Source organism: Mauremys mutica, chromosome 9 (genome assembly GCF_020497125.1).
Source record: "Mauremys mutica isolate MM-2020 ecotype Southern chromosome 9, ASM2049712v1, whole genome shotgun sequence".
Lineage (NCBI taxonomy): Eukaryota > Metazoa > Chordata > Testudines > Geoemydidae > Mauremys > Mauremys mutica.
The window spans coordinates 87,869,396-87,882,299 of NC_059080.1; the positions used below are offsets into that span (position 1 = coordinate 87,869,396).

The 12,904-nt window shown below is 40.3% G+C and overlaps 1 protein-coding gene across 5 annotated transcripts in view; it reads right to left on the reverse strand.

The window, feature by feature from the left end:
* Positions 1 to 237: 237 nt before the first annotated feature.
* The window catches only part of GOLIM4 (golgi integral membrane protein 4), a 65,204-nt gene continuing 52,537 nt past the window's right edge, over positions 238 to 12,904 (reverse strand). For 4 of the 5 annotated variants that reach the window (XM_045029963.1, XM_045029962.1, XM_045029964.1 and 1 more), the window contains 7 exons: positions 11,700 to 11,923; positions 10,310 to 10,389; positions 9,681 to 9,796; positions 8,409 to 8,582; positions 7,575 to 7,643; positions 4,336 to 4,416; positions 238 to 2,273 (listed from right to left, as the gene is read on the reverse strand). In XM_045029963.1, the coding sequence (XP_044885898.1) occupies positions 2,115 to 2,273; positions 4,336 to 4,416; positions 7,575 to 7,643; positions 8,409 to 8,582; positions 9,681 to 9,796; positions 10,310 to 10,389; positions 11,700 to 11,923 (903 nt within the window). In that variant the 3' untranslated portion in view covers positions 238 to 2,114. The remainder of the gene's footprint in view (positions 2,274 to 4,335; positions 4,417 to 7,574; positions 7,644 to 8,408; positions 8,583 to 9,680; positions 9,797 to 10,309; positions 10,390 to 11,699; positions 11,924 to 12,904) is intronic. The other variant, XM_045029961.1, reaches the window with a different exon arrangement.

Here is a 12,904-nt window from a genome sequence, read left to right on the forward strand (position 1 = left end):
GTGGAATTTTTGAAGAGCTCAAGCATTGGCCATACTCTGCTCTGATTGAGTTCAATGGGAATTTTACCACTCACTTCCCTGGAAACTGAATAAAGCCATCATGCAGTGCTTCTGAAAATCCCACCTCTGCTGTACAGTGCTGCAGTCCTCTCTCCACCCTCAACCCATGAACACATTCACATAAGGTAAGAATGGACATGTAGAAAAACAACGATAAAATGTCACACTGCAAAAAGATTGGTAACCCACATTCTAGCTTTATTGACTGCAGGCAAGTTTTTATTATGCCTCAAATAATTAAGTTCTGCAACAGTGACATTAAAAAAAAAAAGACCAATTTATCAAAATAATTGTATTCTGAAGATTATGTACATATTATACATTTTACAGAATTACATAAACAGGCATTTTTATACATAATGTAAATATGGTAACCAGAAAATCCAAAATACACGTTGACCAAAATATTCCTATGAAATGTAAGAAATATATAGGGCACTTTAAAAAAAAAATTAGAAATAGTAAAACCATCTTTAAAAAAGTATAATTGAGTTAGTAGAAATTGAATTAAATTACAATCATATTAAAAAGTTAAACTAAAAAATATTACTTATGTATCATTCAAAAAAAATTAAAGAGAAAGAAACACACTTTCCTTTATATATTAACACCTTCACGCTTGTAGCGATGGTATGCCTCATTTCCAGCAATGGGACATAGCCTAGGAAATCCAGATTTCCATTCCCCAGCGGTTAATTCAAGAGAACCACAATGGTTAGATTATAGCATTTAGGCCTAACCCCTTTAATTTAAACAGTAAAGGTGTGTAACAGTACAAATATTGTATATTTTCATGCACCTCAATTACATTAATTGTAGGACTTGGTATACTTAATACTAACTTACCAGAGGCCTGGTACATTAACATTTTGCCATACAGTGCTAAAGGGAAGCAAAACACACTGCAGTGTGCTTACAGAAGTTTTGTCACTGGTTTGCTATTCACCAGCTGAGCACAATAGTATATATAGACATCCCTCTGGATGACCGCTGCAAGAAATGTGGGGGCCTAAATTCAGAAGGGGATGTCTTGTACCAGTCCTATTAACTCACTTAAAATGCCTTAAGCCCTTTTACTCTCCAAAATGCATGTTCAACAGGCCTTACACACAAATGATCATTAAAATGTTTTGATGATAGTGGGCCAGATAAACATTTTATGAACTAGTTTGAGTATCACCCAGTTATTCTTCCTGTAAACCTTCATTCTTCTAGTGCAGAGTCAGTTTTCAACTGATGGGACTACTTTGATTCTGCATCTCTGATTGTCTGAGTAGTTCTTTACATAATGCATTCTACACGTACTTTACCCGCAGACCATATTTTATTATCTGCTGTGATTTTTGTAACTGAAGCACCTTGATACACACTAAAATTAAGTTTTTAATAATTGTACATAAACAGCTGTTAACCTTAACAGCTATTAACAGCACCGTATTCTTAAAGCTTTTATAGCTTGCATGTTTTAAAGTTGCACTGCATCTACACACTGAGACCTGATCCTGCAAACACATATGCCCATGTTTGGCTTTAATGGAACTATTTGCATGCTTAAAGATAATGAAACTACTCATGGTGGCCTAAAAGTTAAGCACATAAGCATTTCAGGATTAGGGCTTCAGTGTGTAATTTAGCTAGCCCTTGCTCACCCATGAATCACTGAAGGCAATGAAATTATTTGAATGACTAAGGTTGAGTAGTTTTAGGCACGAGATCACTTCACATATAAGTTACAGTGTAAACCGAATGCTCTTTCCAAACTTGGATAATAGGAAAGTTTAAATTTATACCCAAAATGCTCTTTTAAAACATTACCAGAATTATGACAAGAATGAGACCTATTCCATTGTCTGTCTTTGTGTTGCCTTAATATAAAAGAGATGCTAATCTAGAATATCAAAATAGTGTATTCACATATATGTATAAAAGCATCTAATAGAAAAGTAAAAAACATAAAAGGCAAACTTTGAATTACTGTAATTAAATATCCTTAGAAAAAAGTTTGTTTCAAGCAAGAATCTTTTGTTGAACATGATCCATAAAACAACAAAGAGTTACATTTCCCCTCTTCTATGGGCTTTTGCTGCAATGGCGCCACCTTCCTCCTCATCTTCCTCTTCCTCCTCATAATTTTCTTCATGACCTTCTTTTTGGTTGTTCTCTTCGTGATCTCCTTGCTCACGGTCTGCAGCTTCATTGTTTTTTTCATCAGCCTGAAAAGATAAAACAAAAATGGAAGGATTCAGTGAAACTACTGTGACGCTCTGTACCTCAGGGGAACACCCAGCACCCCCATGTTCACCCTTGTAAAATGATTGTGTGGTATCCAATGCAAAGTTTGTCATGTTGAATGTCTTTGGAAGGCTCATGATGCACTGAGCATGGTTATTGTAGTGATATTATAGTAATTGTTATAGTAATGTTATAGGTTATAATTTCATGTATATAGTTATGAGGCTGCAAATGTATCCTCGTGGCTTAAAGCAAGCCCATGCAAAAACTCTCCAAGAGCAAAGAAGCAGTTCACACCTCATCAGGGCATGTATGGGACAAACCCAGCCCAGTCTCACAGGAATAAAGGATGCCGGCCTAGGCAGTATCAAAAGAATCTGATGGACTCCCAAGTGACTCACCCCCCCTTCCTTTGGCCAGTTTGGAACTGCAATGAGGTAATGCTCACCGGACCCCTGAATGGGAGTGGGGGCAAAGCCAAGAGGGAAGAAAGGACATGATAAAAGGGAGAGATGTTTGCCATGCTCTTCCTCTCTCTTCCACCCACATCTACAGACACCACACCAATCGACTGAAGCGCTGATCAAAAGGGAGAGGCTGGCTGAGGAGCAGCCAGCCAGCCTGTGGTGAGAAGCATCTAAGTTTGTAAGGGCATTGAAAGTGTTACGATCAGCTTAGAATGCATTTTGCTTTTATTTCATTTGACCAAATCTGATTTATGTTTTGACTTTTATTCACTTAAAATCTATCTTCGTGGTTAATAAATCTGTTTGTTGTCTGAAGCAGTCTGTTTGGTTTGAAACATGACAGAGACTCCCCTTGGGATAACAAGCCTGGTAATATCAATTTCTTTGTTAAAATGACAAACTCCTATAAGCTTGCAGTGTCCAGCGGACATAACTGGACCCGGCAAGACTGAGGTTCCTAGGGTTCTGTGTGGAACCGGAGGTACTGGCTAGTGTCATTCGGTTTCACAATCCAAGGAGCAGCTTACGTGCCAGAGGCTGTGCGTGAACAGCCCAGGAGTGGGGGTTCTCACAGCAGAGCAGGGTAAGTGGCTCCCAGAGTCAAGGATTGGAGTGACCTAGCAGATCACTGGCCCAGATAACACCAGGGGAACAGCACAAATACATTTACCCATAAATCTTTTAAAAATATATATTGTGTGGTGGTTATAGCATATCCCAAAACACATGGCTGGGTTGGGGTAAAATTCTGGTGCAGGGCAGGACAGAACTTATAGTTCTGAGGAAGTGAGGGCAAAGGTGGCTTTAAACCTCCAAATTCTGGGATGCTCTGGAAGCTGATGCGTCATAACCCAAAATCTCGGTGGCGCTATCGGCCTGCCATAACCCCATCCACTATGTTGAGGCTTGCAAAGTGGCCTACGTAAGGCAGGCTGCAGCTGTCCTATACAATTTCTGTGGCAGGGGGACTGTCCCCTATAGGGTTTTATAGCCCTGTATTATGCCACAGAGGCTGTAGTGGGGATGAAAGTTTCATCCTTTACAGTCTGATCCTGTTGAAGTTAATGTCAAAAGTCCCATTGATTTCACAGTAGCAGGATCATACCTTTAGTGAGTTACATTATTAAATGTGGTTCTAATGGAATATTTATAGAATTCTATAATCCTCATACATGACAGAATAGCACATTACACAACACAATACGGATTCAGGGAGAGTTTCTGGGCGGTATGTCTTGGAGGCACAGCACAGAATTTCCAGCCTGGATGTGTGTGTGGGAGGGTGGGGAGCAAATTTAGAGATACAATTAACTAGGTAATAGTAGATGGAAAAAGGGGTGATTCTCATGTGAAGCTGGAAGAGTTGATGAAGGAATTCTAGATGCTAGAGCTGAAGGCTCTCCAGGTTGAAAGGGTTTTTGGGAGGAACAGGAAGTGAAGTAGGGCAGGAGGCAGTTGAGGCAGAGTTTGAAAGTTAATTTATGCTTAAAAGTGAGCTACAGCCTTTATTGTGTAATGTCTACCATGACTGTAGCTTTGTTAAAGACAACTAAACCTACTATTATTATGTACCTACATTTTCATCATTTTCACCATATGGCTCTTCAGCATTGTGTTCCAGTTCCTTTTTCTTCTCTTCAGTCAAATCTTCTTGAACCTAAAAGGCACAAACGTACAGCTCTGCAAATTTCTGGTTTCCTTTAAAATTAGTGTGTGTCAAGTATAATCCTTCTACAGTAGAACTTCACAGTTACGGACATAACTCTGATACATTCGTAACTCTGAACAAAAACATTATGGTTATTCTTTCAAAAGTTTACAACTGAACATTGACTTAATACAGCTTTGAAACTTCACTATGCAGAAGAAAAATGCTGCTTTCCCTTTATTTTTTTTTTTAGTAGTTGACATTCAACACAGTACTGTACTGTATTTGCTTTTTTGTCTCTGCTGCTGCCTGATTGCGTACTTCCGGTTCCAAATGTGGGGTTGACTGGTCAGCTCGTAACTCTGAGGTTCTACTGTAGTATTAAAATGCAAAACAAAACAAAAACCCTGTTTAAAAAAAATCACCAGCACATTGTTCATCTGCACTGAAAAGAAATGTCTGAATTTAAAGTACAATTGTCATACAGTGCTCCCCACTACAAGCCAACACACATGCACATGTGATACTGACATTTAGTGATGTATACAAAAGACCAATTTCCTCCTTAATCTTTTTAATATTCTTTCACTAGTATGTGTAGTGACCCCGAGGCTGATAGGGTCCAGAGTGACCTAGACAAATTGGAGGATTGGGCCAAAATAAATCTGATGAGGTTCAACAAGGACAAGTGCGGAGTCTTGCACTTAGGACGGAAGAATCCCATGCACTGCTACAGGCTGGGGACCGACTGGCTAAGCAGCAGTTCTGCAGAAAAGGATCTGGGGATTACAGAGGATGAGAAGCTGGATATGAGTCAGCAGTGTGCCCTTGTTGCCAAGAAGGCTAATGGCATATTGGGCTGCATTAGTAGGAGCATTTCCAGCAGATCGAGGGAAGTAATTATTCCCCTTATTCCCCTTTATTCGGCACTAGTGAGGCCACATCTGGAGTACTGCATCCAGTTCCTCCCCCCACCCCCACTACAGAAAAGATGTGGACAAATTGGAGAGAGTCCAGCAGAGGGCAACGAAAATGATCAGGGGGCTGGAGCACATGACTTATGAGGAGAGGCTAAGGGAACTGGGATTGTTTAGTCTGCAGAAGAGAAGAATGAGGGGGGAATTTGATAACAGCCTTCAACTACCTGAAGGGGGGTTCCAAAGAGGATGGAGCTTGGCTGTTCTCAGTGGTGGCAGATGACAGAACAAGGAGCAATGGTCTCAAGTTGCAGTGGGGGAGGTCTAGGTTGGATATTAGGAAACACTATTTCACTAGGAGGATGGTGAAGAACTGGAATGTGTTACCTAGGGAGGCGGTGGAATCTCCATCCTTAGAAGTTGTTAAGGCCCGTCTTGACAAAGCCTTGGCTGGGATGATTTAGTTGGGGATTGGTCCTGCTTTGAGCAGGGGGTTGGACTAGATGATCTCCCGAGCTCTCTTCCAACCCTAATCTTCTATGATTCTATATGTCAGTCTTCTTGTGCAGCTCTGCAGGTTTATTTTGCCCCAGTCTTGCCAACAGGATTCCTATTGCCTTTTCGGGGAGTTCATGGAATCACAATAGGATCAAGTGATGTGATTTTTAACTGGATACTCCAGTTGCAGGAAACCTAAAGATTATATTTTAATTTTTTTCAATGTGACTAAGTTTCTGGCTGCTTGGGCACAGTGAAAAGGCTTGTACCCAACTCACATTCACACTGAGGTCCTTTTACACCACTCTAGCTACATAAATAGGTCTTAAATTGGATGAAAATGTAATTTACTACTGATTTATGGCTCCTTTACACTGCTAGAGTTGCATAAAGAGGGAATGGTGAAAATTAGAATCCAGCCCATTATTTTTTTTAAAAAACCTGGTTATTCCAGTGGCTCGCCAGTATTGAAAATGTTTTCTTAGGAAAATTTGTAAGGAACAGCAGTGTAAAGTTCCTCACTCTGCTCTGGTGATATACTTGGATCCATTTGCTGGAAAGACTATTGCTAGGAATGGCAGAGTCAGTGGCGGATTAGCCACTGAGCCAACAGGGCCCGTGCTCAGGGTCCCCCGGCCAACTGGGCGTCCCTGTGCCCCGACCCTGCTCCCCAGCAGGAGTGCTGGCTGGAGTGAGGAAAGCCCCCTGTACCCTCACCCTGCTCCCCAGCAGGAGTGCAGAGAGGCAGGGACTTCAGGTGGAAGGGGTGACCTGTTCTGGCCCAGGGCCCCATCAAACTGTAATCTGCCTCTGGGGAGAGTAGCTCATTTTCCATACCCATTTGATTCTCAACTACTCTGTAAATACTGCCAATACGGGTACAGTTAGTTCTTTTATGGACACCAAATCATTTCACATAAAACATTGAATAACTGCCAGAGGCAACTTAATACCAGTCGCTAATGACCTGGGTTGATTTCAACATATTTTAAGAAACTGACAAATGTTAAATACATACCATTTAATCTAAACAAAAAGTAGCAGAATTTCATAAGTGAGCATTGAGCAATCATATCCACTGCTTTGTAGTACAGTACTACAGGTAAAGCAGGACATAGCCGTTATTAGTTAAGTGTGGAGGAGCTGCAGAGCAGCATATAGGCATGCATGATTAGCATGCAACTCAAAATTCTGAAGAGGAAAAACAAAGTTGTTTCCACTGTTTTCTCAGTGTGAAAGCAATGTACTGACAGCTTCTTGGCTATTCAGTTGCATGCATACTGGGAGCTTAAATAGCTCAAACTACTTTAATGAGCCACGGATAAATTAGTCTGAGCTAAGGAGTCGGTAGTTAACTGGGAAAACTGCTTGCATGAAACAGAGGTATGTGATTAAAGCATGAAGTATCAATGAGGCTTTCAGTGACACTAGGAGGGCTAGAGGTTTGCGTTTTTTTCCCTGAGTTGTGATCAGCTTAATGCTTTCAGTAACTGCATAATTAATGCTAAAAACTACGTAGGAAATTAATGGACTGCCATACATCAGCATAAGTACTCAAAAGAAAAAATTATGATTGAAGTATTACATCAATGACCAAGGGAGAAGTGATGATCACTTCCCATCTTCCCAAAAGCTACTAAGGGAAAAATGATACTTTTTTACTTTTATAAAACTGACTGACTGTTCACCAAAGTGAATTGAGATCTGTTATGCTACCTGAGTTCCACATAAAATCTACACTCTTTTTATTACCTCTTCTTCTCCCTCTTCTTGATACTGTTCATCCTCATTATCTTCTTGCTGGTCAGGATTTCCTGCCATCTGCAGAACAGAATGGAAACTTAGTTCTACCATGCACGTCACTTAATTTTAGTAATCCAGATGGTTAGAACTACTTGCACTGTAACTAAAATATCCTATATTCCTGAATAATAGTGTAGCTAATTTGTTGAATATCATTAATATTAGACTGGTTACATCCTTTACACCAAGTCAAATTAAAAAAAAAGACAGTGGACAGATTATAATGAAATCATTGCACAACACAAATCAGACTACATACAGCATACAGAGAAAAAATACAGTCCCTGCCATACAAAGTTCACAGTCTAATGGCAAATACAATAGGCAGGATGCAATGGTACACACAGAAGAAAAACAGACCAGGCTGTGGGAATCATGGAGGAAGTAAAATTCTTTATGAGGGATATGAGTGAACACGGGGCAGTGGCTTGGAGAATTGTAATGGGAAGTTGTTCATGCAGGGAGCAGTGTACAAGGTGACAGGGGGATGGTAGCAAAACAGGGCACTGAGCCTGACAGCGGGGATGGGGGTGATGGGATTAGAGACAAAGTCAAGATATCACAAGAAGCAGTTCTGTAATTGTACCTGTGTGTACTGTATATAGTATAAAAACTGCCCAATTAAAACAAAAACAAAGGTCAGTGTCTTGGTATCACAGTTTGAATGTTTTAATGTACTGTCCTTCCTCGTACAGCATCGTTAGAACAGCCATTCTCAACATAGCTGTTAATATGTACACACAATTGCACATGTTCAACAGATGCTTCCTTTTATCCGCTCACCACCAAATGTTCCTCCATCTCAGGATTCTCCTGCTTCTGATTATTTTGTTTGTGCTGCTCATTCTCATCTGGCAGATTCTCGTCTCTCTCTTGTTCAGCTTCTTCAAACTCATCCTCTCCCTGATTGTTAGGATCATCAGCTGGGTTCACATCTTCCACAGCTGCCTTCTGTAACTTTTAGAAAGGTGTATTGTATAAGTACATTAGTCTCAGCAATTCCATTTCACTTGAAAATTATTATAGTAATAGTTACCTCAGGGCTGATCCAGTGCCCATTGAAGCCAATAGGAGTTTTTCCATTGGCTTCAGTGGGCACTGAATCAAAACCTTAGTGATTATGAAAAGTACCAGATTTACAGCACTGGAAATAAGTATGTCAGCTCTGAATAAGGATACAGCTGGGATGTGCACATCTGCCTACTAGGAACTAGACTGAGGCTACTAACTCATTCCACATAGGATACTGCAAGGCTTTCGGTTATTGATAATACAGCAGGTGATAACACCTGATAAAGCTCAGTCAGGACAACAAAGACAGGTCAGAATAGTTAAGTGTCAAACTCTGATAAGGCCTGACTCCACGTAGCTCACAAAAGTTGCTCTCCATGTTACCCTAGGCTGTGATATATTGACTTGAGCCGCATTTGTATCAGTTACTTAAGGGTAGGGTGACCAGATGTCCTGATTTTATAGGGACAGTCCCGATATTTGGGGCTCTCTCTTATGCAGGTGCCAACTACCCCCCACCCCGTCCCGATTTTTCACTTTCACCTACTGAAGGGAGAAAATGCCTGATAGCTCCTCAACCTTTGCTATTCAATAAATGCTGTTTTTCCTTTATGCTTATTATCCAACGCACCAGTAACATCTTTGGGCTAATATATATTCTTCTCTTCAAACATTTGCCACACAATCTAGTATTCTAAATAAAGATGCATGTATGCAAGATCCTGTATACACCACAAAACTGAACAATATAATGAGGTATTTATGTAGAATTGGATTCTCCCCCCTCCAAGGTGGAATCTACTGTGATGGACAGCTGATGAAATGCTTGTTTACTGCTTTTGTATCCGAGTGTTCCCAGTTTAAGTTTCAACAGTGTCAAAATCCTCATGCAGGGTTATATCAGAAGCACAGATCTGGGGTGTGTTGAAAGACAGAATGCCTTCAACATTGATGACCCTACTCATTTCTAACAAAACAAATAAAACGAAAGAAAGAATTTAAATTGTGTCCAAGATCTTATTTCAACAGCCAGATTTGTCTTACCGCTGGCCCGTCTGCCTGCTGGTTCTCTGTTTGCTCTGGTTCTTGCTGCTCGTTTGCATTAATCTGGTCTTCTACTTCTTCAGCTTCATCTTGGTGCTGATTGTCCCTTTCATACACTGACAAAATTAATTATTAGAATGAGTATTACAGTCGCTCCTGGAGTCCCCAACTGAGAAAAAGGCCCCATTGTGGTAGGTGCTGTGCGTACGCATAGTAGTCCCTGCCCTGAAGAGCTTATGATATAAATAGACAAGACAGACAAAAAATTTAGCTTCATTTTACAGATGGGAAACTGAGATACAGAAAGATTACGTGATTGGCCTGAAGTTACACCGGAAGTCTGTGGCAGAGCCAACAACTGAACCCAAATCTCCTGAGATCCAGTCTAGTGCCTTCACCACAAGGCAGTCCTTCTTCTTGTTTGTATATGATCATAACTGCACCCATATCTTAGGCAATACAACCATCACAAATCACTAATGAAACATAGTCACTGATTTTAATTGTAAAGAAAATACAGTGCTCTTATTGGAATCCAAAGCAGCAATATTTATTTCTGAATGGATGAGACAATCTGACCCTGAAGACATTTCAGACGGGGGGGGGAGGGAAAGAAAATTCAGTCTCACCTCCATCCTCTTCATGGATGCCTTGCCCCTCTTCTCCTTGTACAATATCATGGTCCATATTGTCATAATGAGCTCGTTGGCTAAAAAATTGTATGCAAAAATACAGTTTCAGTTTCACAGAGACAGTTCTGGCTTTTTTTTTTTTTAAGGATTCCCAGGTTTACTTTCCTGCTAGCTAAGTTTTTCCATTAGCATTTTAAAAAGGAAATATACATTATGGAACACGACAATTTTGTGTGGGATACCTTACTAGCCTTTGCATCTGTTTTCCTATCTATAGAAATGGTGGGTAGTATTGGATTATTCGTAGGGCTGTTATAAGGACACAAGTTAGTGTCTGTACTGTGCTTTGAAAATGTAGGGTGCTAAGAAATGAAATCAAAGAGTCTAGTATTAAAAAAGCTGTTAAATAATGGTCCCAAAGCAAAGAAGTGATACACATGTACCTGAGCAATTTAGTCTTTGATCTGGCAAGGAGTTTGCTTATGTGGCACTCCCTCTAGAATTGAGGATTTAGACAGTACTAATTCACTTCCTGGTAATAAAGCTCTCTTTTTTTTTAATATTACTCATGTTAATATTTCCCTATTACTCTGTGTTTCAGAAAATATTTCTGTAAAGATCATTATATAGGTTTGAGCTTCAAAAAATAAGTGAAGGCCACTAATGGCTTTGAAATTATCTAAGCAGGAGAGCAGAAAGAGTATTAACTGAAGACCCTTATTAAATGGGAGACTGAAAGGAGGTGAGGGGGGGAGAGAGAAGATAATCTACAGTACATAGACTATAAGCTACATTTACAGGACCTTGATGTACACTCAAAGGTTCTTTATTTTAATAGGCCACAAAGATGTTTGAACATCGTGGATATGAATCAAACCAATTTTTTTTAAATAAAATCCAAAGAGTTAATGCTAAAAGTTCATCCTTAACTCATGCTATTGGCTACACGAAGCAAGTGATATTGGCCCTTCACTTTCACGAGCATCAAGTTCTCATGACATTATTTTAAAATATCTTCTACTGATGGGGTGCTTTTCATCCTAAAAGATCCTAACACATTTCAAAAACTGAAATTGTCTATGTATAGCACTGCTGACGTGTAGCCACCTCTGGGGTATGGAATAAGAACCAGGTAGCACAAAACAAGCCACATGACTGTACTGGGAAAATATGTATAAACATCCAAGATACTAGGCATGTACTCGGGGCAGCTAGCCCCGCTTGCAGCTCCAACCTCAACAGCTACCCTCTATTTTCAGTGCACTAGCGTGATGACAGCTAGCAGGGTATGTCTGTCTCCTCGAGGTGCAGTTTACACCGATGTGCCGACATCCCCCATGAAACCCAGAGTGCAGACCGCAGCATACATGTAAGGGAAGTTGTTAACCTTAGCTGGTTTTTGTACTGCTCTTCTCCTCGTTCAGCCTGTCTCCGTAGTGCAAGCTCTTTTTCTTGAAGCTGCTGCTGCCGTAATAACTGCCCTTTCAGCCTCTGCTGGTGTAGAGATTCCTGATGTTCCCTTAGCTGTTTGGCTTCTTCAGCTCTTCGGGCGGCCAGATGCTGCTGTTCCAACTGTTCTTCATAGGCCAGTTTGTATCTTTTTGTTACACTCTGTGTCAAGAAGTGAAAGAAACATGTTTGTATACACTTCCGAACCTGCCTTCTTGGGTACCTATTTCCTTTCACTATCGGAATGGTTTTCCTGGTAGAACGCATATTACCAGCAATGGACGTGCTAAAACCACTGATGCCAGAAAAGGAGAGGTTGGGAGGAGAGGGAGAATTATGCAGGCAATGGATAAGATGGAGAACAATGTATAATAGCTGTTTTGTGACCATAGAGTCAAACTTCACTCTTGAAGCTTTCATCAACTTACTTGAAGCTAAACATTAAATGCTCCTATTATAATCACAGCTGCTTTTTTTTTTTTAAGGCTGTGGTATAAAGTTTTTAGCACCATAAATCTGACACTGCCTCTGTTAAAAAAATATTGCTACTATTGGCTGTCTGAAGGAACACGGGAGGTAGGGTTGAACATGTTGTCAGAGTGTAGGTGAAAGAATCAAAGGTTTGTGATAAATGCAGTTTATCCTATGGCTATCTCCAATACATACCAACATATAGTACATGTCCTCCAACCCACACTCCAAATACATCCTGTGTAATATCTGAACTAAATGCAAACTGGGCTGACCTACTCAAACACAGCTGGGTAAATGACACAGCTTGAAAGCATCGCCAGATTGTTTTTTAGGGAGTTTTTTTTGATACATTACTAAAAAAATGATAGCCATGGAATAATATAAGAGTTCACTAACAAAATTGGAATTCAGTGGTGGTTTTATTCTTGACTTGAATGAGAGCTTGACTGGGTCTTAAATAAGAGACTAAACATTGTTTGCAACCAGGCACGATAGAGGCAGGTATTGCGCAATCTTCTGCCATTGCAGCCAAATCATAGCCTCAGCCTACTATGTCCCTACCTACCATTCCAGTCCAAAGCACCTCAGCCAACGTTTTTCCATCAGGCTTGGATTCTGTGATTGTTTTGTTAGATGGATAAATGCATACTGGGGCTTGGATGAGACCAA